Raw genomic sequence first — 22,914 nt, 5'->3', positions numbered from 1 at the left:
TTTCTGTAGGAGTTTTCTCTTTAATTCTGTATCCAGAAGTTAAAATACTTATGGCTGAAATACCATTATAAAGCAGTCTCTCCCTTCACCCAAAAAAATGTGAACCAATTCAAAGTAGACTCTGGAAGCTAATTGTTTAAGTTTTAGAGGAGAAAAATAGGAGGGTAATAAATTCTTTTTACTCTTCCCTAGCTGCTGACACTTCTAACTCTGGGATAGGTAAAGAAACCCAGACATTTGCCAGCGAACAGCAGCAGGAGTCTTTTGGTTTTTTTGCTTGAGAGTCAACTTATGAAAGTTGATTTTATGGGCCTCCTTTTTCATTGAAAATTAAGATAGCTTTGATTTTTCTGAGAAGTCATAACATAGGTTACCGACTTCTCTTCAATGTAAGGATGTCTCAGAAAATTGATACTTCTCTTCTGGGTATGTATTAATATCGGGGCATAGTAAGAAGTCATCGCGGCTTTTAGGCTTCATCACCAAACCAAGGATCAAACAGACTATGTGCTATTCATCATATTAATGTACCTTAATTCAACTATTCCCAAATTGTTGACTGTTTGGATTGTTTCTCTTTTAATCTGTTTTTAATTCAAAATATTCGATTACTTATATGTACCAGACACTGTTCTAGGCACTGAGGATACAGTGGTAAGCAAGATAGAAACGGTCCCCACCCGTCTGTAACTTAACTTCTGGTGGGAAAGGACAGGCAAGAAGCAGCAAGATACTACATAAATATGAAGGAAATTAACAGCAGGGGGATGCATAGTAGAAATTATGTGATAGTGATGAGGAAATCCACCTGTGAGGAAGGAACAGGTAAGCAGCCTGAAAGATGGAAAAGCAGTTTGAGGGTAAGGAGTGGAGTAGGTAGTTGTCTGAGCAGAGTGAATAACGGGTACAAAGGCCCTGAGGCAGGAAGCCCTTTTTTTGTTGTAATAAATGTAAGGATAGCTGATATATAAGATAGAGGAGTGGAGAAGGGGAGAGCGGCAAGAAAAAAATTGAGAAGGTAGATCAAGGGACAAATCAGGTAAAGCCTGATCATGATAATGATTCTGGATTTTATTCTTAAGTGGTTTTTATTTATTCAGCAGTTAACTAAAAGCATCTAGAATGTGTGTTTGGATAGAGCAGTGAACAGAAAGATGGTCTCACCCTCATGGAGTTTAAGATCAATTAGAGAAGCAAGGATCTAGAGGCACTTCCCTTAAGTTCCTCACTATTGATAATATTCCTATGAACTTTCTTAAAATCATTTTAAAAAATTAACAAATTACTCTCAATTGTAAGATGTACAATTTTACACTTTTTTAATTTCTCTGAAATTGGGATGGGTCTTACAAATATCTTATATTCACTGTTGCTAATGGCAATAATCATGACATAGTTCTCATCATCTATACGTGTGTGAACTTGGTTGTTTTCTTAATGGTGTGACTAGGCACTTGCAACCCCTTGACATTTCAGTCAACAGATTGTTTAAGGACCATTCAAAGAAGGAAATCAAATCCTGGTGGTTGTCTGAAAACAATCTACTGACTCCTTCTGGTAAGATGAAGAAGACACCATCATACAACTTGCAGAATAGATGTCAGTGGCTTATAAAAAAATGTTAGAGACCATACTGGAGCAATTTTTAAACAAATGCTGGGTCACTACTGCTCTTCATGGCATAGAGTGTAGTGTTGTGTAGAAAAATACATTAACAACTGAATTAAGTGATTTAGAAGAGTTGGATTCTGGATGTAAAGAAATTATAGAAACATCTTAATCACTTTATTTGGTTTATTTTTCTTTTAGAGATATAAATATATACACAATAGAAGATCTCTTTCAATAAGTATAAAATAAAAGTGCTAACTGATAAGGCATTATGGCCATTTAATTGGCAGTATTTTCTTCTTAGTAGTACATGAAATAATAATGTATTTGTGTCTTCCTGCATTACCCTAGCTTACCACTATATCACTTTTTTTTTTATCTCTTCTCAGTCACAGGGTTGGGGAAATTGTAGAGTTGGAAGGGGGGCAGTTGGAGTATCAGAAATAATTGACCTTTTAACTGTAAAGAACACTGGTGTAAATTATCTTCTAACTTGTTTTTCTCTTTGACACAAATAAGCTTTATTCAAGATAGCCTTCTGAGTGTTATATATTTGCTTAACTCTAGATATATTAGAAGATCTAAATCATACTGATTCCTGAATTTCAGGCTTTCTTCCTTTTAGGAGGATGGTTGTGGGTAAGATTAAGACAGACCAGAAAAATCTAATACTTGTGCTTGCCAAGTGGGATGTCCATTTTGGCAGCAAGTTTGTCTTTTATACATTAAAAAAAAAAATCTTAAAAGTTTACATTGTTATAATTCAGAGATATCTACTTCGACAGTTTTGATGTATTTCCTTGAGTATTTTACTACATTTTAAAAATACAACTGAATTTAATATATAAATTTTATAACTTTTTCACTTCATTTTCCCACATTAAGTTCTTTATAAACATTTTTCATGTCAAGTTTAATGTTCTCTTTTTGTAAGTTTGCTTTTGTGAATATGTCTTGAGAACAGTTTTCCAGTTCTTGCAATTATTTGGCCACAAGTGAATGAAACAAGGTTTATTCACATAGCATCGAATAGATCTTTTCATTTACCTCTTAATCTATTTATTTGTGGTTATTCTCATTTGAAAAACAACGAGCTTCTCCTTTACTATGTTTACACATTTCATAACAGGCTTGAACTCTTAAGATGCTGTTTTATTTTTTTAAAAAAAAGGCACTATAAATATTATCAATTACATATTTTCTTTCCAGGATAAAATGCAGGTTGACCAAGAAGAAGGAGGTCATCAAAAATGTCATGCTGAACACACCCCAGAAGAGGAAATTGATCACACAGGAACCAAAACAAAGGTTACTTTTACTATTTCTGTTGTTGTGGCTTTTTGAGATTGATATTTTGAGTTAATGTATTTACTTTATAATGCATGCTTTTAATACATGATTTTTTTAATCTTAGTTCTGTGGAAAAGTATAGAAAGCATATAACCGGAATAAATACATTTTAATAATTTACTCTAGAGGATTTTTTAAAGAATGAACCCTAACAATATAAGTAACATTATCTTTTTGGTAGGAGAAAAGATGTTTTTCAGTAACTTTTTCTCTCATTAAAAGTCATACAGTCTCAGAGAAAATAGGAGATGGGATAAGCCAAATGAAGAAAACTCAAATTAGCGATAAACTGCATCTCAAACTTGACCACTGTAAGCATTTTGCCACATATCATAAAATATTTTTCTTTGGGCAAAAATAAATTTTTTGAAAGTAAAATTTTAAAGGATAAATGACTCTATTATTGAGAGTCATTACTTTACTAAGACATTCATGCCAATGACCTAGATGAATGTGGCTATAGCTCTAAACTCATCTTCAACAGATTTTGCTAACCTGAACAGAATTTAATGTTTCTTGGTTAGCTGTATAGGTTTTTTTTAGAGGGTATAAAGATTCAGTTTTAAATCATAGGATCTCACGTAATTTAAAACCTGAAACCTATTTTTTCTAAATTTTTAATTTTACTGAATATTTTTTGGTTTTAATTCTTTAACAGCTTCATTGAGAGTTTACATATGATACAATTTGCCCATTTAAGTGTACAATTCAAAGGTTTTTAATATACTCAGTTTTGCAGCTATTATCACAATTTTGCATTTTCATCACCCCAAAAAGAAGCCCTGTACTCATTAGCAGTAACTCCCTGTTTCCCCCCAACCCTCTCCCTGCCAACTCTAGGCAACCACTAATCTTTCTATCTCTGTAGCTTTGCCTATTCTGGACATTTTATATAAATACAGTCATACAATATATGGTCCTTCGTGACTGGCTTCTTTCACTAAGCATAATGTTTTCAAGGTTCATCTCGGTTGTAGGATGTATCAGTACTTCATTCTTTTTCATGGCTGAATAGTTATTGCATTATATGGATATGTACCACATTTTTTTATCCATTCATCAGCTGATGGACATTTGGGTGGTTTCTACTTTTTAACTATTATGAATAATACTACTGTGAACAATCACGATCAGTTTTGGATGTATATCTTCATTTTAATTGGGCATGTACCTAGGAATGGAATTGCTGGGTCATATGGTATCTCTCTGTTTAACATTTTGAGGAACTGCCCAGCTCTTTTCCAAAAAAACTGCAACATTTTACAGTCTTGCCAACAATGTATGAGGATTCCAGTTTCTCCACATCCTCACCAACTCTTGTTATTTTCTCTTTTTTCTTAATCATAGCCATCCTAGTGTGAGAAGTGGCATCTCTTGTGGTTTTAATTTGCATTTCCAGCTGAATATTTTTTATGTAGGCAGATTCAGTGTACACAGAATATAAAATACTATCAGTATTAAAGTAGTATTTTTAAATAAAGTATAGTACATGGTAATAGTTCTGTTTGATTTTACTCTTGTTTCTTCTTTTTTTTTTTTTTAAAGATTTTCTCTTTTCCTTTTTCTCCCAAAGCCCCCCAGTACATAGTTGTGTATTTTTCGTTGTGGGTCCTTCTAGTTGTGGCATGTGGGACGCTGCCTCAGCATGACCTGATGAGTGGTGCCATGTCCACACCCAGGATCTGAACCAGTGAAACCCCGGGCCGCTGAAGCGGAGTGCGCGAACTTAACCACTCAGCCACAGGGCCGGCCCCAAACCCTTGTTTCTTCTGAAATCACTCTCTTAAATCTATTTTTAAGCTAGTTTTAGAAATTTACACTTCTCTTGCATTTCTTTTGCAGTCAGCTTCCTCAGACAAACAAGACCGATTAAACCAGACCATTAAAAAAGGAAAAGTCAAGAGTATTGATCTACCTATCCAGAGTACCCTTTGTAGACAATTGGGCCAAGATATTCTCAACAGCTACATTGAAAATGAGGTATATAGATCTGAATTGATGTTGAAATAGGTGGTAAGGTATTCTGAAATTTTTGTAGAGGTCAGTGATCCCCTGAATTGGGAGAACTAGTGTATAATTCCTAAGGAATTATTAAATAGAGCATTGAACTACTTTATTGTGGATGAAATACTGAGCTGTATTGATGTCATTTACAGTGTAGTTTTCATCTTTTAGCTATATGAAAAACATGGATTGTCTCCACTATAGAGAAAGACCATTCCAAACACTAATGATTCTTACCCCTTTTTATTCTGTCTTTAACAGTAACACCCAGCCAACATCGTATGGGGAAGTATTAGCAGCTCCCCTCTTCTAATGTGTTGTCCTTGAAGATTAAGGCTCTATCAAAATGTTCTCTGACTTCTATTTAATACTTTTGAAAATCTGTCATCATCTGTGAAATTTTCTTTACATGTCTACATGTTTAATTTTATAGTCTCTTGAGAAAAAGTTTTGTTTCTTTACCTGTAGTCGTATAAGAAGTACTTTATTTTTTAAATTTATATTTAAGTAATGGTTCTTAATTTCTGCAGGCTTAGCTGGCATTAAACGTAAGTTGTCTTTGATGTGCCCCATATTCTGCTATCTGCTGCATATTATTCTAGGAATTTTCTCAAGAGATTTTGACTTTACAATGCTTGCTCTTTTTAGTACCTATCTATATTACCTATTCACTACTTAGTAAAGGCTTCATTTTATGTGAAGCAAGCATTCCTGGATACCCTGAATAATTCAAAATTTGTGTGTTTTAAGACTAATTTTCCCAAAGGAATGAATTGTGGGAAAGCCCAGCCATGGCAAATTTTGTGTATAAAATAAGATTTTTCTTAAATTTTTAAATGTCTCAGTATTTTAAATTCACAAATGTCAGTGCACTGCTAGTCTTATGTTTAAAATACTATGCTTTTGTTAAAGTGAAAATTTTGTTCTTTATTATGATCTTCAAATTCTTTATTTCTTTCCTATTGATTATAACAACCATAATTTTTACTAACATCTTTAAACACTTTGTTATCTTATTTAATCCTTAAAACAAACCTATGAAGTAAAGGTATTATTAGAGATCTGCATTTGCAGATGAAAAAACAGGAACAGGTCAGAGAGTAACCTTTGGATTTGGATCCAGGCAGTCTGTCTCCAAAGCTCAGGATCACAACCACTATTCTGTCTTCCCTCCCAGAGCTAGCATTTATTCAGCAGCAGTTATGTGCCAGGCACTGTACTAAACATTTTACATGAATGATGTCAATCTTATTAACAGCCCTATGAGACAGATAGAAGTATGCTCTCTATTTTAGGATAAGAAAACTGAAGCTTAGAGAGACTAGGTGACTTTGCTGTGACTCAAAGCTAGGAAATGGGGAACCTGAGATTTGAACCCAAGTATGTACAATGACATAGTCTGTGGAGTTTTTTTTTGTTTTTGTCTTTTGGAGTTTTTTTTTAATAGCTTTATTGAGATAGAATTCACATGCCATACAAGTCACCCATTTAAAGTGTACACTTCAATGGCTTTTGGTATATTACATTATTAATTTTTTAAGTGTGGTAAAATCTATATAACATAAAATTAGCCATTTTGGCCATTTTTAAGTGTACAACAATTCAGTGGCATTGATTATGTTGACAGTGTTGTGAAACCAAAACTTTCATCACCTCAATCAGAAAATCTGTAACTGTTAAATAATAACTCATCATTCCTCCCTTCCCCCAATCCCTAGTAAACTCTAATCTACTTTCTGTCTCTATGAATTTGCCTATTCTAGATAACTCCCTTCCCCCAATCCCTAGTAAACTCTAATCTACTTTCTGTCTCTATGAATTTGCCTATTCTAGATAACTCATATAAATGTAATCATATAATATTTGTCCTTTTGTTTCTGGCTTATTGCACTTAGCATAATGTGTTCAAGGTTCATCCATGTTGTAACATATATCACAACTTCATTCCTTTATATAGTAGAATAATATTCCATTGTGTATGTATGCATTTTATTTATCCATTCATTTGTTAATGGACAGTTGAGTTTTCATCTTTTGGCTTTTGTGAATAATGCTGCAATGAACATTGGCATATGAGTATCTGAGTTCCTATTTTCAGTTCCTTTGGTTATATAGCTAGGAGTGAAAATGCTGAGTCATATTATATTCCTTCTCTGGCTTTTTGAGAAACCACCAAACTGTTTTCCATAATAGCTGCAGCATTTTACATTTTCAACAGCAATCTTCAGGGATTTCAAATTCTCCACATCTTCACCATCACCTATTTTCCATTTCTTTAGTTATAGTCATCCTAGTAGGTGTGAAGTGGTATTTCATTGTGCTTTTGGTTTGAATTTCCCTAATGTGTATTTTTAATGGCAACTAATCTGAAACTTTGTGGACAGGGGAAGATGATAATGCAAGATAAGTTAGAGAAAGAAAGAAATGATGCTAAGAATGCTGTTGAAGAATATGTATATGATTTTAGAGACAAGCTGGGTACTGTCTATGAAAAATTCGTCACTCAAGAAGTAAGTCTAAATTTTTAAATTTTTATTAGAACTATTTAAATGTTTCCTTGAGAATACTGATAGAAATTATGTAAATAAATGTACCAAATGTGTTATTGCTGTCAGTCTCCTTGGGCACCTTTAGGAATGGTTTTTGGTTATTTTTCCAAATTGCAGAAGTAAGTTGAAAAACATATTTGTGAATAAAAAAGGCAGAAAAATCTGGAATTTAATCTTTTATACTTGAAAAAATGTTATCCTTCCTTGATGACTTTTATTTGTAAGGAGAGCATTTTCAATTAATGTCACTTAAATGTATAACTAGGACTTGAATAAACTATCTGCAATGCTGGAAGACACAGAAAATTGGCTTTATGAAGAAGGAGAGGACCAACCTAAACAAATTTATGTGGATAAGCTTCAAGAACTAAAGGTAAATTTTTTGAAGTCTATGTTAGTGTTGAATAGAATATTGTTTTCCTAAAAATATGGTGTGAGAGCACAGTATATGTTTTTAATAAATATGTAAGAAATTACTAAGGCAGATATGTGTAAGAGGAAATTCTACTTTTAAAAGCATTTTGAGAGGTGAGTAATGCTACATGATAATTGGAACCAAACAATGTATAATCACATTTGTCTATCATGATACTCAGATATAAATATTTAGCAGATGACCCAGAGTGTTAGTATTATTTTTACACAAGAGATATATTTCTGAAATGTCATTAAGAAGTGATTTTTCAACCTGACCCCCTCTTATCCATTGGAGGAGTCACTCTTCCTCTGCCTCTCTCCCCCTTCACCACTCTGATTTTGAGGAGTAATACACTGCCCTTTTGTATTCTCACATTGCATTGATGGGGACACCTGGCCAGCAAAGAACTTCAAAAATAGCACCCCTGCCCTTGAATTTCTTTTGCAAAGAAATAGGAGGCGTGGTCGCCAGATCCCCTTTTCCTAGGTCAATGGAATGATTTTAAGAAAAGACCACTATTATAACTTTCCTCCTATTTGCTCCCCAACACTCCCCTCACCCTGAAAAAAAATACTTTAAGAGATTAGACGTTCAGATTGGAAGGATGACAGGCTTCTAGTCTTTCCTTCTTAGTGTAGGTCATAGCAATGCTTTATGTGCAGCTTTATTACCTGGGGCTCTTATTGAAATACTGATTATAATTTAGTATATTTGAGGTGGGCCCATGATTCTGTATTTTAACAAGCTTCCAAGAGATTCTGATGCTCCTGGTCCCTGAATACGTAGATGCTAAGTGATGATGACATTAATAAGAATTTTGAGAATATGAGAAAAGGCAGCCCTTTAGGACTGGGGGAGAGGGGTGCAAAAGAAGTAACAACTTAAAAGCAAAAGAAGTTAATATCTTCAAAAATTACCTTCATGCCAATAAATTACTTCCAAAGGGAATAATTAGATAGCAACTAGAAAACCTAAGCTTGTGATAGCAAAACTAGGCTTTATCATATTTTATCATCTTAGTGGTTTTACTCCCAATCTCCCCTAAGAGAATGTGTATATTTTGGGCCGTAGGAACCACCAGGCAGCTAATAAAGCCAATAGATATTACTGAAAAGTTCAGCATCTCCCAGAGAGTATTATTTTGCCTCAGATATAACCATAGAAATGAAAGTTATAGAAATTTTCACAGGCTTTACTATTATTTATTAAGATGGCTTTTGGAAATTAAAAATGCAATGTTTGCTCCCCTTTCAAGAATGTTTATCATTAAAAGTGTTATGTAAATAGACTAAATGCACTATGGCATCCTGGAACCGAAAAAGATGAGATCCGAATACAGTCTGGAGTTCGGTGAACAGTAACGCACCAGCGTTGGTTTCTTACTTTTGACAAATGTACCATAGTGGGGTAAGATGCTAACATTAGAGAAAAGCGATGAGAGTTGCTTGGCTCTCTATTATTTCCTTTGTAACTTTTCTGAAAATCTGAAGTTATTCTAAAATAAGCTGATTTTTATTTAAGTATGTAAAGAATTTAAAAGAAAATAGTTATTCATTCTTCTAATGCCTCCCCCTCCTCAAAGTTATAGAAGCTGTTTTAACATTTAGAAACTCCCTATTCCAGGCAGCTGGGACAAGGGCCAAATTTTTTTTTTTTTTTAGAAAGTGCTACACTTACAATACAGTACACATTTTAATCTAATGAATATGATGTACATCCAAAATCTATATAATGTTATATATATATTGATATATATATATCTCTATATAACATTATATATCTGTATATAATGGGGTTATCCATATAATGTTACCACAATAGAAAAAAATATATAAATAATATTCAATGTATATTAAATATCAGGAAATCCTTGTAATCATGTTGCTTATTGAAAGTTAGTTATATGCATTATAAGTATTTGAAACCAAGTTTCAAATACATGAATTCTGCATGCAGTATATTCCTTATGGTTTTCTTATTTCAATAGTTTTGTAAACTTCTAATACCTAACTTTGAAGGAATTGAAGTTTTGACTTTGGGTTTGAGGGGAATCAAGAGGTAATCATAATAAATGAGAGAAGAGCGTAAGTCATGAATTAGGCATCCCTGTGTAGGATTGAGTAAACAAATAACCACTGGAACTCACTTCACTTCCATTTGGCAAATAAGAGGGGACATCTTTTAAACTGGCCAGCTTTCTTTCCTCTTCATCTGTAAGGGCCCAGTAAAAGTTGTGTTATAAGTTGTTTTCTGTTAATATCCTTTTAAAAACAAATTTATGTTAACAGAAATATGGCCAGCCTATTCAGATGAGATACATGGAACATGAAGAGAGACCAAAAGCTTTAAACGACTTGGGAAAAAAGATCCAACTTGTCATGAAAGTGATAGAAGCATACAGAAACAAGGTATTGAATTCATAACAGCTGATGATGTCGCGTGTGAGTAGTACATGGTGAGCTGAGGTGGGGTAAATGTAAAGGCTCTCAGCTACAAAGCTGTCACAAGTGTTGCTACCAAATTCCAGAGACATTGTGCACCTAACTGAAAACTTATTTTTGTATTGGAGAATTATCATTAAAGGATGCTGATACATTTTAAATACAGTGCAAGTATGTGGTTTTAATCTTACAAAATTCCCTAAAACCACAACATAAATTAATCCAGCGACCAAATCCATTGTTTTCTTCTTAGAGATTTCATTATTGCTACAGTGAAAAAGAGGTTTTTTTGGACCTTTTTCTCAAAATTTTTTTTTGCTGAGAAAAATTTGCCCTGAGCTAACATCTGTGCTAGTCTTCTTCTATTTTGTATATGGGTCACCACCACAGCATGGCTGCCAACGAGCAGTGTAGGTCTGCGCCCAGGAACCGAACCTGGACCACCGGAGCAGGGTGCGCCAAACTTAGCCACTAGGCCAAAGGGCCAGCCCCTCTTGAACTGTTTTTTGATTTCAGGCCTCTTTGAAGCTGTACTCTGCTAGCCTTTGTTTTGTCCCTTGACCTCTTTTCCTTTTGGTGGTTCTTTGTCATCCAGTCCATTAGTCATTTTTAATTCCCTATACTCTTTATTCTTTTATATACATACCCAAATCTATATTACTACACTTAACCTTTCCACTGTTTTTTTTTTTTAAGATTTTATTTTTTTTCTCCCCAAAGCCCCCCAGTACATAGTTGTATATTCTTCGTTGTGGGTCCTTCTAGCTGTGGCACGTGGGACACTGCCTCAGCATGGTTTGATGAGCAGTGCCATGTCCGCGCCCAGGATTCGAACCAATGAAACACTGGGCCACCTGCAGTGGAGTGCATGAACTCAACCACTCGGCCATGGGGCCAGCCCCTGCCTTTCCACTGTTTTTAAGCCTCAAATATTTAGTTACGTAAATGATATCTCCATTTGGATATAACAGTAAGATTTGACAGAATTAAGCTTATTTTTTTTCCTCTAAACCAGAGGTTAGCAGACTTTTTCTTTAAATGAAGAAGTAATAAATACTTTAGGGTTTGCAGGCCTTATCATCGCTATACAACTGTTTAACTGTAATGTAAAAACAACCATGTACAATATGCAAATGAATGGGCATGGCTGTGTTCCAAAATAACTTTATTAAAAAACAGGCAGCACGTTGGATTTGGCCCGCAGGACAAGTTTGCTGACCCCTACTTTAAATAAATATTCAGTATAATTCCCCCAGTTTTTGTCATTGATGTTAAAACTGCATCAATGAGCAAGAGAGGCTAGTACCAGAAAGATTCAGACAGGGTATCTTAATAATAGCTTACAATTATTAAGCACTTAGTGAATTTTAAGCACTTCACATGGATTATCTCACTTTATTGTCACAAGGATATATAAGAAAACTGCAGTACTTAAACAACTTGTCATGGATTACACAGGTAGTAAATGATGGAGTCAGGATTAAAACCCATGCAGTCTGAAGTTAACATACAATGTCTTAACAGCGATACTGGTTTTCACTACACAGTGTGGAAAGAGGTTACCTATTTTAAAAATAAAAGATCTGTGAATTTTGCAAAATAAGACTGCAATCCAGCCAACCTAAAAGAAGAATCCAGATGCCAATTGTAAATATGTCTTCCAATGTCAGTGTCCAAATTGTCCGTACAGGTACAAACGGAATGTAAGGACAATGGAAAGGTAAGAAGGAACAAACAGACAAATGGAAACACCAGGAATATTTCAAATCTGGCATTGGAGATCCACATAGAATTACTATGGCCCAGTTTTCCCCAGGCTTTAGTAGTCATCTTGAGTGTGCAGGTTTAAGATATTATCCAAAGCAAGGCAAGACTTTACTTATGTTCAAGAATTTTGAGTTTTTATTGTGTGCCAGGCTCTCTTCCAGGTACTTGGAAGCACAGCATCAAATAAAACACTAAACCTGTTTCTAATATGCTTTAGTGTGGAAAGGTGGGCAATAAATAAGTTACTGTAAAGTAGTCACATGGTGATAAAGGATTATGGAAAAAGTAAGGGACTGCCAGACGTGGAGGAGATTTATCAGAAGGGCAGACTAGTAAGATGACATACATGTGAGGGAAGAACTGAAGGAGGTGAGGGCTCAACATGTATGATAACTGTAAGAAGAAACTTCTAAAAAAGGCAATAGCAGTTGCAAAAACCTTGAAGGGAGAACATATTGGAGGAATAGCAAGGAGGCCAAGTGGTTTAAAACAGTGGAAGAGGGGTTAGCAGTTGCCAGATCACAAAGGGCGTACGAGGCCATTAAACAAGTTTGGCTTTTATTCCTGTCCAGTTGATTGGAGGTTTTTGAGTATAGAAGTAATATGATTTGACTTATTTTTTTAAAGGATCTGGAAGCAGAGAGACTAGTTAAGACGTTATTAAAATAATGTAAGCAAGAAATGATGGAGGCTTGAACCTGGATGGTGGAGGGGGAAGAAGTGTTTGGATTTTTGCTGCATGTATTTGAAGGCAGAGCTAATAAGATTTGCTGATAAATTTTCTTTAAATATAACAGAAAGAGGAGTCAAAAATGACTCCAAGGATTTTGGTCTGGAAGGACAAAGTTGCCATTTACTGAGATGGGGAAACTGGGAAGAGTCAGGGTACCAGGGGGCAGTAATTGAGAGTTTGAAACAGGTAGTCATTTCAAACTTTACAAATAGAAATTCAAGTTGCAAGTTGGATATAGAGCTGAGAGTTCAAGGAAGAGATTCAGGTTAGAGATTTTTTTAAATCATGTATATGGAGGGATGAATGGAGAGGAACTTAAGAAATGATCCATGAAGTAGGAAGGATTTCAAGAAAATGTGGGGACCCAGAAGCTGAATCAAGATGATAGATGCATAATTTATATAATTATACAAGCAGAAAGAAGACTTGAGTATCTGATGAAACTTTGTTTTAAAAAATAGCATCACCATTCTCCCAGTTCTTTGGCTTTTGAGTATTCTTTCATTCTCTTTCCTTTTTTGGCACCTGAGCTAACAACTGTGACCAATCTTTTTTTTTTTCCCTGCTTTATCTCCCCAAATCTACCCCGGTACATAGTTGTATATCTTAGTTGCAGGTCCTTCTAGTTGTGGCATATGGGACGCCGCCTCAACGTGGCCTGACGAGCGGTGCCATGTCCGCGCCCAGGATCCAAGCCAGTGAAACCCTGGGCCGCTGCAGCAGAGCGCACGAACTTAACCACTCAGCCATGGGGCCGGCCCTCCTTTTATTTTCCATGTCCAATCTATAATCCATCAGGAGATCCTCTTTCTATATGTTGCATTGCCATTTCTTTCTGGTTTTGTGGCCACCAATCTAAACTATGTCTTCTTAGATTGTTTCCTATATGTGGCAGCTACAGTTCTCTTTTTCAGATGGAATTTTATGTAACTCTCCTTATTAACAGCTTACCATATTGTTCTGTCATATATTCAGAGTTTTCTGTCTAGCTTGCTGTATGCCTGCTTTTTTAATTTCTCTCTATTCCCTAATATGAATTGTTCATGGAGCTTCTTTCTTGAGTAAGTACTTTTCCCTTGAATGTTCTCATTCAAAAGTCATTCTTTTCCAAACCTGACTTCTTCAGAAAGGCTTTCCTTTTAAAAACCCATACCAATGTTTTTTCCTCAGTCTCTTCAATTTTATGTAATTTGTATGTGGCTTCTTCACATGGATATGTGTGAGGTATACACTCAATAAGAGTCTAAATCTTCTAAGTAGAAATTATTAATAAATTGTTGCTTACTGAAAACTTAAGGTTTCTTTAATAGGATGAAAGATATGATCATTTGGATCCTGCTGAAATGGAAAAAGTTGAAAAATATATCAGTGAAGCAATGAGTTGGCTGAACAGTAAGATGAATGCACAAAACAAACTAAGTCTCACTCAAGATCCTGTGGTGAAAGTTTCAGAAATAGTTGCAAAGTCAAAGGTAAGAAACTATACAATACTCTTTTTAATGGGTTCAAGCACTAACATTTTTTAATGGGAACTATACTTTGAGAAATAACTTGAAAAAGAACTTAGAAAAACAGAAATTTAAGGCTAATTTTTTATTTTGAAAAAAGTTTCTAGGTGGGAAATCGCTGTTCCTTGATTTAATCAGTCACATAGACAAGGCTATTTTTTAAATTTTAAATGTAATACAGAATGAAAAAAAGGAATATGCCAACTTCTGACTGTCAAATTTGTCAGACTTTTCTATATTGGATAAGACTTCTAAGTCTCCATTGTAAAACTTTGCAGTATAGGTCTGTCTTTGACATAATTTGAAATGTGTAAAATTCTATGGTAAAATCTTATTTCTGAGATAAACTTTCCAGTCTAAACAACATTATTCATGAAAATGTCAAAGGTTATCATAGAAACACCATGAAAAATACGGATCAAACTTTATAATAAAGATCAGCATTAGAAAAATGAGTAAAGACATTGGATAAGCAATTGACAAAAGAAGAAATACATGTCCAATAAATGTATGAAAAGGTGTTCATTCTCATCATTAATCTACAAAATGCAAATCTCTCTTTTCACTCCTCTGATTTGGTTGTGTTTACATTTATAATCTTTGCCATAATTGTTAAGGGTGTGAAGAGATGGATGCTCTCCCTGAACAACTTGGTTAAATTTGTTACAACTTTTCTGGGACATTGTATCAGAATATGTATAGAAATTTAAAGTATATCCTTTAACCCAGAAATCATAATTCTAGGAATTCATCCTAAATTGATCATTGCACAAGTATATGCAGGTAAATACCCTTGCTTATAATAGCAAAAAATTGGAAATAACCTAAATACCTATCAGTAAGGCACTAGATGAATTGATGCATCCATACCACACATTGCAACCATTAAATATATTTTAGATCCAGAGATATATCTATTTCGATAAAGATGTGTACAACATATTGAGTGAAAAAGGAGATTACAGAATCTAATTAAAGTTATCTCACTGTATAAATTAGCATGTTCATAGATTTATATATTTGTATATATGTGTCTGCGTGGATATACATCTAGAAGGATGTCCACCAAAATGATGTTAATGTTAATCTGTAAGAGATGGAATTTCAGGTGATTTTTTAATCTAGTTCAGTATGTTTTTAGGTATTTGATTTTTTTGAACAAAAACAGGTATGTTTTTTAAATCAAGTAGAGCAAAAAAGTATTTTTCTTTTAAGAAAGTATTGCTAAGAAGCTGTAAAAATTTATTCCTAATCAGATGAGTTGTGGAGTGTGATAAGAGCAGTTTGCCACTAAAACATTCCCCCAGGATGTTACTCCCTATATTTCCATCCCTATCCCAATCTCTGTGACACTGATCTTGAAAGATTTTCATGGTCTTATTTCTGTTTAAAAAAAAAAAAAAGCACGGATATAGAGAATACACTGTATTTCTTTTAAATTATTATTAAGTTGCATTTACTTTCATGGCTTATTTATCCTTTAACAGAAAAGGCTACTCAGCTATTTTCAAAAAGTAAAGTTAGTGTTATATAACTCCACTGATTAAAATTATTTTCATGTAAATGTTGAGAAATATTTATGAAATAGGTATAATTTAACAGAATTTTCATAACAGAGCATTAGGCATAACTTAAAAGAATGAATTAAAAGTTAGTCCTGCCCAAGTAAACTATATTTAAATTATGAGGAACCAATTTTTAGGGAAATTATATATAAAAAGTATTGTTAAAGATTGAATAGTTTCCTATCACCACTGACATGCATTAGCCCAGAAGGTAAAACCTTCACTAAGGTATTTGAAGAAACAGTTGTTTATAGAGCTGAGCTAACATAAACTCAGTAATGTGGAATTACGTGGAAATTTAGAAAGTTACTGTGAAAATTTGGAAAAGTTAATGTGGAATTTAGAAAGTTAATGGTAGGGGCCAGCCCGGTGGCACAGCGTTTAAGTGCACACGTTTTGCTGGGGGCTGCCCGGGGTTCACCAGTTCGGATCCTGGGTGTGGACATGGCACTGCTTGGCAAGCCATGCTGTGGTAGGCATCCCACATATAAAGTAGAGGAAGATGGGCATGGAAGTTAGCTCAGGGCCAGGCTTCCTCAGCAAAAAAGAGGAGGATTGGCAGCAGATGTTAGCTCAGGGCTGATCTTCCTCCAAAAAAAAAATGTAAGTAAGCTAATGGTAACTTGTTCTATAATATTTTTAAATAATGTTTTCTTCATTTCTTTAGGAACTGGATAATTTCTGCAACCCCATCATTTACAAGCCCAAACCAAAAGTAGAGGTTGCTGAAGACAAAGCAAAAGCTAATGGTGAACACAATGGACCAATGGATGGACAGAGTGGGGCTGAAACTAAACCAGATACAACAAAAGACAGCTCACAGCATACTAAATCTGGAGAGATGGAAGTGGACTAAGTCTTAATTTTACCTTCACATAATTCAAAAGTGCAAGTAACCACAAGGTCCATTCTTCTTCTGGTACACACAACAGATGTTCACTTGTTCTTAACCACTTTTTGTCATTTGTTTTTGGAGTAGTTTTGAAAAGTGTTTTATATTGAGCGCACTTCTGTTCATTTCCATTGCTGCTTATGTGAAGCTTTAGCTGAATATAGATTTACCAGTCAGTTTAAGTTTTCCTAATGTATTTTATATCAAACATGCAAGATTGCTATGTAGTTGGCAACAATCTACCTTATTTAAAGCTTCTCCTTGGATAAACCTCGGCTCCTTTATTCATAAAAGGATACTGTATTTGCACTATTGTTGCAGAAGCATAGATTTAATTGCATCATTATTTTGAAAAACAAATATGAAACTTATGTGGTTTAAAGCCACCGAGGCACTGACATTTTCTAGTTATTGTATTGTTATAATTTAAATATTAAAACAAGAGGTTCCTTGACAGATTATTGCATCTCCTTGGTGTGCCATGAGAACTCCAAAGCTTTGTTGTCATCACATAAATGAACTAACTCACATGTTGAAAGGGAAAATGCACAATTTTATGTTAGGTGACACCAGCAGTTTGCTTCTTTTATTAGTAATGTGGGTTGATGTTTTCTCAGAGTAATTCAGTGTCATTTTCACTTGGAACTTCTGATTTACTTGTCCTGAAAACCAGCTGCTGCTAAAGTAATGCTAGCCTAAAGATAAAGAAGCATTTTTGATGAAAATACCTTCATGTTAAAGGGGAAACGCTGTTGACCCACTCAGATAGGCATCTGTGTTGTTGATAGCCTTGTTTCAGTTCTAATAGTTGTTTTGGTTTTCTTAATTGATTTTGTTACTATCTTAACACAAAGTAGGGAGAAATGCACAGTGTATTGCATTATATACATTTATCATTGATTGACTTCATGTTAAGATATAGATAAACACCATTAAATAAGCGCTAATACTTGAAAAGAAGCACTTATACCGTAAGTCTTAGGAAATAATGCTTGTAATAAACTTAACTATGTCATATATCAACAGGCAAAATATAGAATGTTACATATTGTAATATGATATGATGTGATTAAATTATAGTTCCTGCTGTTACATTACCTGTTCAGAACTTGGCTCCAGTTTTGGTGCTTCTTATATAAATTATATGGGACAAGAAACTGTGAAATTAAGACATTTTAAGGACTTCATCTGTGCTTCATCACCAGACTTGTTCACATTGTTCAGTTCTGTCCAGAGGCTTGAAACTATTTAAGTATGGAAGCAGACTGAAATGGCTTTTCAACCTACAAAACAAAAAAGCAGCATAGACAATGCATGGGCACTTGTGTTTAATACCAATCAAGTAGATTGACCTCGGTTAAAATTTTGAAAGTCTCACTTTTTCCCAAAGCTAAATCTTTATATTAAGAAGAATTAATGTTGCCTTTCTTAAGTAGTAAAAATTGAGAGTTTAATATCTTTAGGGATAGTCATTTCTCACAACTAGTTCTCTAAGAGAGATTTTGTTTCTACAATGTAGTCTGCACTAAAAGGAGACGACGAAGCAGTGCATTTTGCAGGGATTTTTATTCATCCTTTTTGAGGGAGATGTCCCTTTTGTTGAATTGAAAAAATCATATAGACCACTTGTATTTTTTAATGTCTTCTAGCCTTTATCCTTGTCTTAATACTCTTAAAATGAAATAATATATCCATTAGTAATAATTGATGAGAGACCTTTTTTTTAAAAGCTTGTATCAGTTACTTCTCATTTGTATGTTGAATATATAGGTTCATTTCAGGAAGAGCATCAAAGTTATGAAAGGGAACATATAACAGTACATGTAGGGAGTTTATAGCTTTTTCTTGAGTTAACAAAACTTCAACCACTTTGTTAGGAGCTATACCTCAAAAACTTCTCGGAAATGAATGTTCATCTGAATTGTCTAGTACCTCCTGACATTTTCCATTCCTTCTCTTTAGTCAGTTTATGTAGTTCTGTGTTCTAGATATATAACACATTCCAATTCTTGCAGTTATATAACACTTCATAAGTACATTCAAAGATAATATGTATACTTTTCCTACCCACTTATTCAACTTTAATATTTTCAAAAGCCTGTTAACCTTATAATGTAGTTATTTATTGAATACATTAATAAAAGAGAGTATGCTCTCCTTAATACAGTTTTGGGTAGAAAGTATGGTTCAATTTAATTTTAATCTGCGCTGAAATACACAGTACTGGACAAAAATTTAAAGAGTGTTTCAAAATAATAAGCCACTATTTTAGAAGTTATTTTAAAAGATACACAGCAAAACTGAATGTTTTCCTATAGCAAGCAGATAAGAACTAAGTGTGTAGGAACTATCTAAGATGATTAATAAATATAGATTAGTACACTTTGACTGTATGGAAAGTATAAATTACTTGGTTTCAGAAACCAACTCCTGATAGCCAATTATACTGATTATGAGAACAAGGATCGCTAACTAATATTACAAAGGAAAGTTTAATTCCTTACCAGTATGCAGAATTCTTAAGTTTTAAAACAATTGGAAACAACACACCAAAAAATTAGGCTATTGGAACAACAGATAATCCCAGCTTTAAAAGAGTAATTAGACTTATTTCTTAAGGAAAAATAAAGATTTCTTAGACTTTTTTTTTGGTCAATTTTTAGTATATTAATGATTATTTTCTAAATAGTCTTTATTTATAGTGAATTTTAGGGTTCGTTTATCAATATAAAAAATGCTAGTGTTAAAGCATTTTATCCAAATTAACATATCTTTGCTTTGAAAAATTATCCTTATTTAAATAGATATTTAAATACACTGATCAAACTAGCTGACTTCAGTTTCATCCAAAATAGATATAACCGTCCCTCCATTTTCATAACTTTGAATTGTAATAATAAGTCTATAAACATTCCCATTAGGATTTTTTGTTTTGTTTTTAATAGTTGGTATTTAGTAGTCCACACCAATTAAAGCCTTGGCATTAATTTTACATATCATAGATCTAGGAGTGATTCTTAAATGACTAGAAAAATATAACTTCATCTTTCTCACCTTTTAGAATTTTACAACAGAAAACTTCAATTCTAAAGTAAATGTTATTTTGTGATTAAACTTTGGAAGTTTTGAGTTTTAAGTGCAATTTGGCTTTGTGATATTTGATTCTGTAAAACCTAATGAGAGGCATATCTAATTGTGTTGATATATCAATATTTAAAATCAGATGGCATTAATTAAATAAGTTATCCTCTAATGACTTTCCAAATGACATAGATAGGGATGCTTATAAACTTTGATTCTAATATATTATCCTCTTACTATGATATGTTTTATACTTATCAGTCATTTAGCAAACTGATCTTAAGGCAGTCAGTCATTTTCAGAAGATAGAACTTTTTGACCAAAAAAGAAAAACAGGTTTAAAATTTTTTTTTTTGGTCTGATTTATTCCAAAGTGTCATTTTAAAATAATACCCAGGAGATACATAATCTTTTCTTTTAATAAAAAGTAATGAAAATTTAATGCAGATCAAAGACCAAGATTCTTAACCGAAACAAAAAAAATTTTAATTTTACTTTCATATCTCTAATTTAAAATGCACTAAAATTAATATTCTTCCATATACTCATGTTTCCTAAGAAAACAGCTTTGAGTTTATAATACAGCCAGATGTTTTTGTAAGATTTTTTTTTCCTTACTAAATTCACAGGTAATTTTTTCATACAGTAGAAACTCACCTGGAATTTTTTAGAATGTGAAACTAGAAACTGCTTAGAAGAACACCTGAATGTCTCTGGCAGTGGTCAGCACCTATAGGTGGTAATGGTTTTTTCATCTTCCAGATCCCGAAGTATACCTCTAGCATATTGTTAGATGAGATATTAAAAGAAAAAGCATGTCTATTAAAATACCTTATTAAACGACTTGGAGCTTTCAAGTCAAAGAAAGAAACTAATAATTGAATTGTCAACATTTGATTCAGTCTGTCATGGAGGTCAAAATCCCTAACAACAACAAAAATTAATAGTATGTTCTTTGCTTTGGAATCTCTAATTTACTGTCATGTTCAAAGTCACAAGATGATTATTAGGGAAATATATTGACACCTAAAAAAGACCCATCCTATAAAGAGATGAGTGAAAATCATCATGTTTTGGATACTTTAATTGAATTAAAGTGTGTAAACTATAAATGGAAATGATTTTAGTCTTTCCTGGCTATCTTGTTTTATTTATCCTCTCATCCAGTTCTGGACTCTTAAATAATCATTACATTTTTCTCAAGTATATTTTGCTTTTTTATTTTGAATTCTTCTTTAGGTCTTTTATTTCATGGATTTTTAAAAACAGTTTCACTGCTATCCTATCACTTTGATAGCTAATTTTATTACTTTTGTCTCCTTTTTATTTTAATAACCAATCTTATTGTTAAGAATTTTTTGACTCTTAAATTCATACTTGAAAAGCCATGTTATAAGTTTCCATATGTAATATCTCTAAAATGTAATAGTGGCTTGAGTAGATTTTTCATATTCTGACCTTAGAATACTTTTAAATAGTTCTGGACCAAAAGAGGTCAATTTTGTGAGTATTGTGTATTAAGTAACCAACATCCCTTGTTTTTAATCCAACTATCAATGTGACAAAATTACAAGGGTCAGAAATTCAAAATCATTGTTAAAGATCAGATATCTTTGATTCTTTGCTGCTTTCTGATTACATACATTTGTTGTGCATCTTCCTTGTTTTTTTTAGAATTTTCTAAATTTTTTTGCTTCCAAGACCTTAAGTTAAAATGTTCTTGAATTCATATGGACCCACCCCAAATATAGATGTTAAAATGTAATTAGAGATGGAAATGTATGTAATGGAAACTTTAAGGTGTTATGGGTTTTTTCCCTGAAACTTTCCATGGCTTAGTGTCTTGGAAGGAGACTCACATTAAAAGTAGTTACCTTTTATATTTGGTAGCTTGAAGCCATTGTTGTTTAATGCCACAGTATGGAGAAGCAAATTCTTTAATGAATTTACCAAATTGTTTAGTACTAATAATACGGCATTCAAGTCATTTTTCCTTTTCTCCAACCACTATTAAAATAATTTGTGTGCATAGTGACTGATTCCAGTCATTAGTGTAAAATAACTTCTGGCTAGCTAGTAATTCTTTTTTTTAAGAAAACTACATTTGATTTCTCAATTTCCCAGTTTGTTTTCAGTACAGAGTGACCAGTGCAATGCAGAAAGGCATAATCAAGTGTGATGGGTCTATAAAAATAACTGAATTTTGCATGTAATAAACCCTTAGCTTCAATGATCAGACATAAGAATGGTTTTTGATGTTACATTAGTAACGTTCTAGGAATATATATTTGGCATACTTTGCTTCACAGACATCCATAAAAATGTTTACATATGGCAGTATCAAAGTATATAAAAATTTTCTTTGTATATAAATTGGCATCTTCATACTAGTGAACAAATAGCAATGGATAATAAATGCAATTCATTTTTGGATGTCAGTGCACATTGTCAAGAAGTCATGTAATCATAATAAATACATACCTGTTTATTCCTTGAACCATGAGTTTTGCACACCTGATGTTTAATTTTCACATATTGAACTTCATTGACTTGACAGTGGTTTGTGGACAGCTCATCAGGGTCATTTACAAAAATTTGCTTGGCCTGAAGGTTATTAATTGAGTAAATTGGCAAATTTTTCAAACCTTCAGATACTATTGATTCTGAAAACTAAAATAGCAGTTTACTACTGTTAGAAGTCTTGTCACAGAATAACTTAGGTTTATATCGGAAGAGAAAACCTAGGAATAAATTAAGTTGAAAACTTTAGAATTTTCAATAGACAAAGAGGAGCTCTCCCTGCCCCAGAGATTCTTGTAACAGCTCCTCTGTTTGAGAATTGCTATTTCTGAGGAAAAAGTGTCAAACAACTTAGCCTGTTAGGATATGAAAATGATAGAGGAGACAGGCTTCAAGATGGCATCATAGAAAGATCCTGAACTCATCTCCTCCTACGGACATAACAAATCTACAACTACATATGGAATAATTCCCT

General features: G+C 33.4%; 1 protein-coding gene across 4 annotated transcripts in view; it reads left to right on the top strand.

The window, feature by feature from the left end:
• The window catches only part of HSPA4L (heat shock protein family A (Hsp70) member 4 like), a 61,596-nt gene extending 39,180 nt beyond the window's left edge, over positions 1-22,416 (top strand). For all 4 annotated transcript variants that reach the window (XM_008537961.2, XM_070609126.1, XM_070609127.1 and 1 more), the window contains exons 14-20: positions 2,821-2,919; positions 4,804-4,941; positions 7,350-7,475; positions 7,780-7,887; positions 10,221-10,340; positions 14,184-14,345; positions 16,614-22,416. In XM_008537961.2, the coding sequence (XP_008536183.2) occupies positions 2,821-2,919; positions 4,804-4,941; positions 7,350-7,475; positions 7,780-7,887; positions 10,221-10,340; positions 14,184-14,345; positions 16,614-16,802 (942 nt within the window). In that variant the 3' untranslated portion in view covers positions 16,803-22,416. The remainder of the gene's footprint in view (positions 1-2,820; positions 2,920-4,803; positions 4,942-7,349; positions 7,476-7,779; positions 7,888-10,220; positions 10,341-14,183; positions 14,346-16,613) is intronic.
• The last annotated feature ends 498 nt before the right edge of the window (positions 22,417-22,914 follow it).

Source organism: Equus przewalskii, chromosome 2 (assembly GCF_037783145.1).
Source record: "Equus przewalskii isolate Varuska chromosome 2, EquPr2, whole genome shotgun sequence".
NCBI classification, from domain to species: domain Eukaryota; kingdom Metazoa; phylum Chordata; class Mammalia; order Perissodactyla; family Equidae; genus Equus; species Equus przewalskii.
This window is presented reverse-complemented; position numbering and strand designations above follow the sequence as displayed.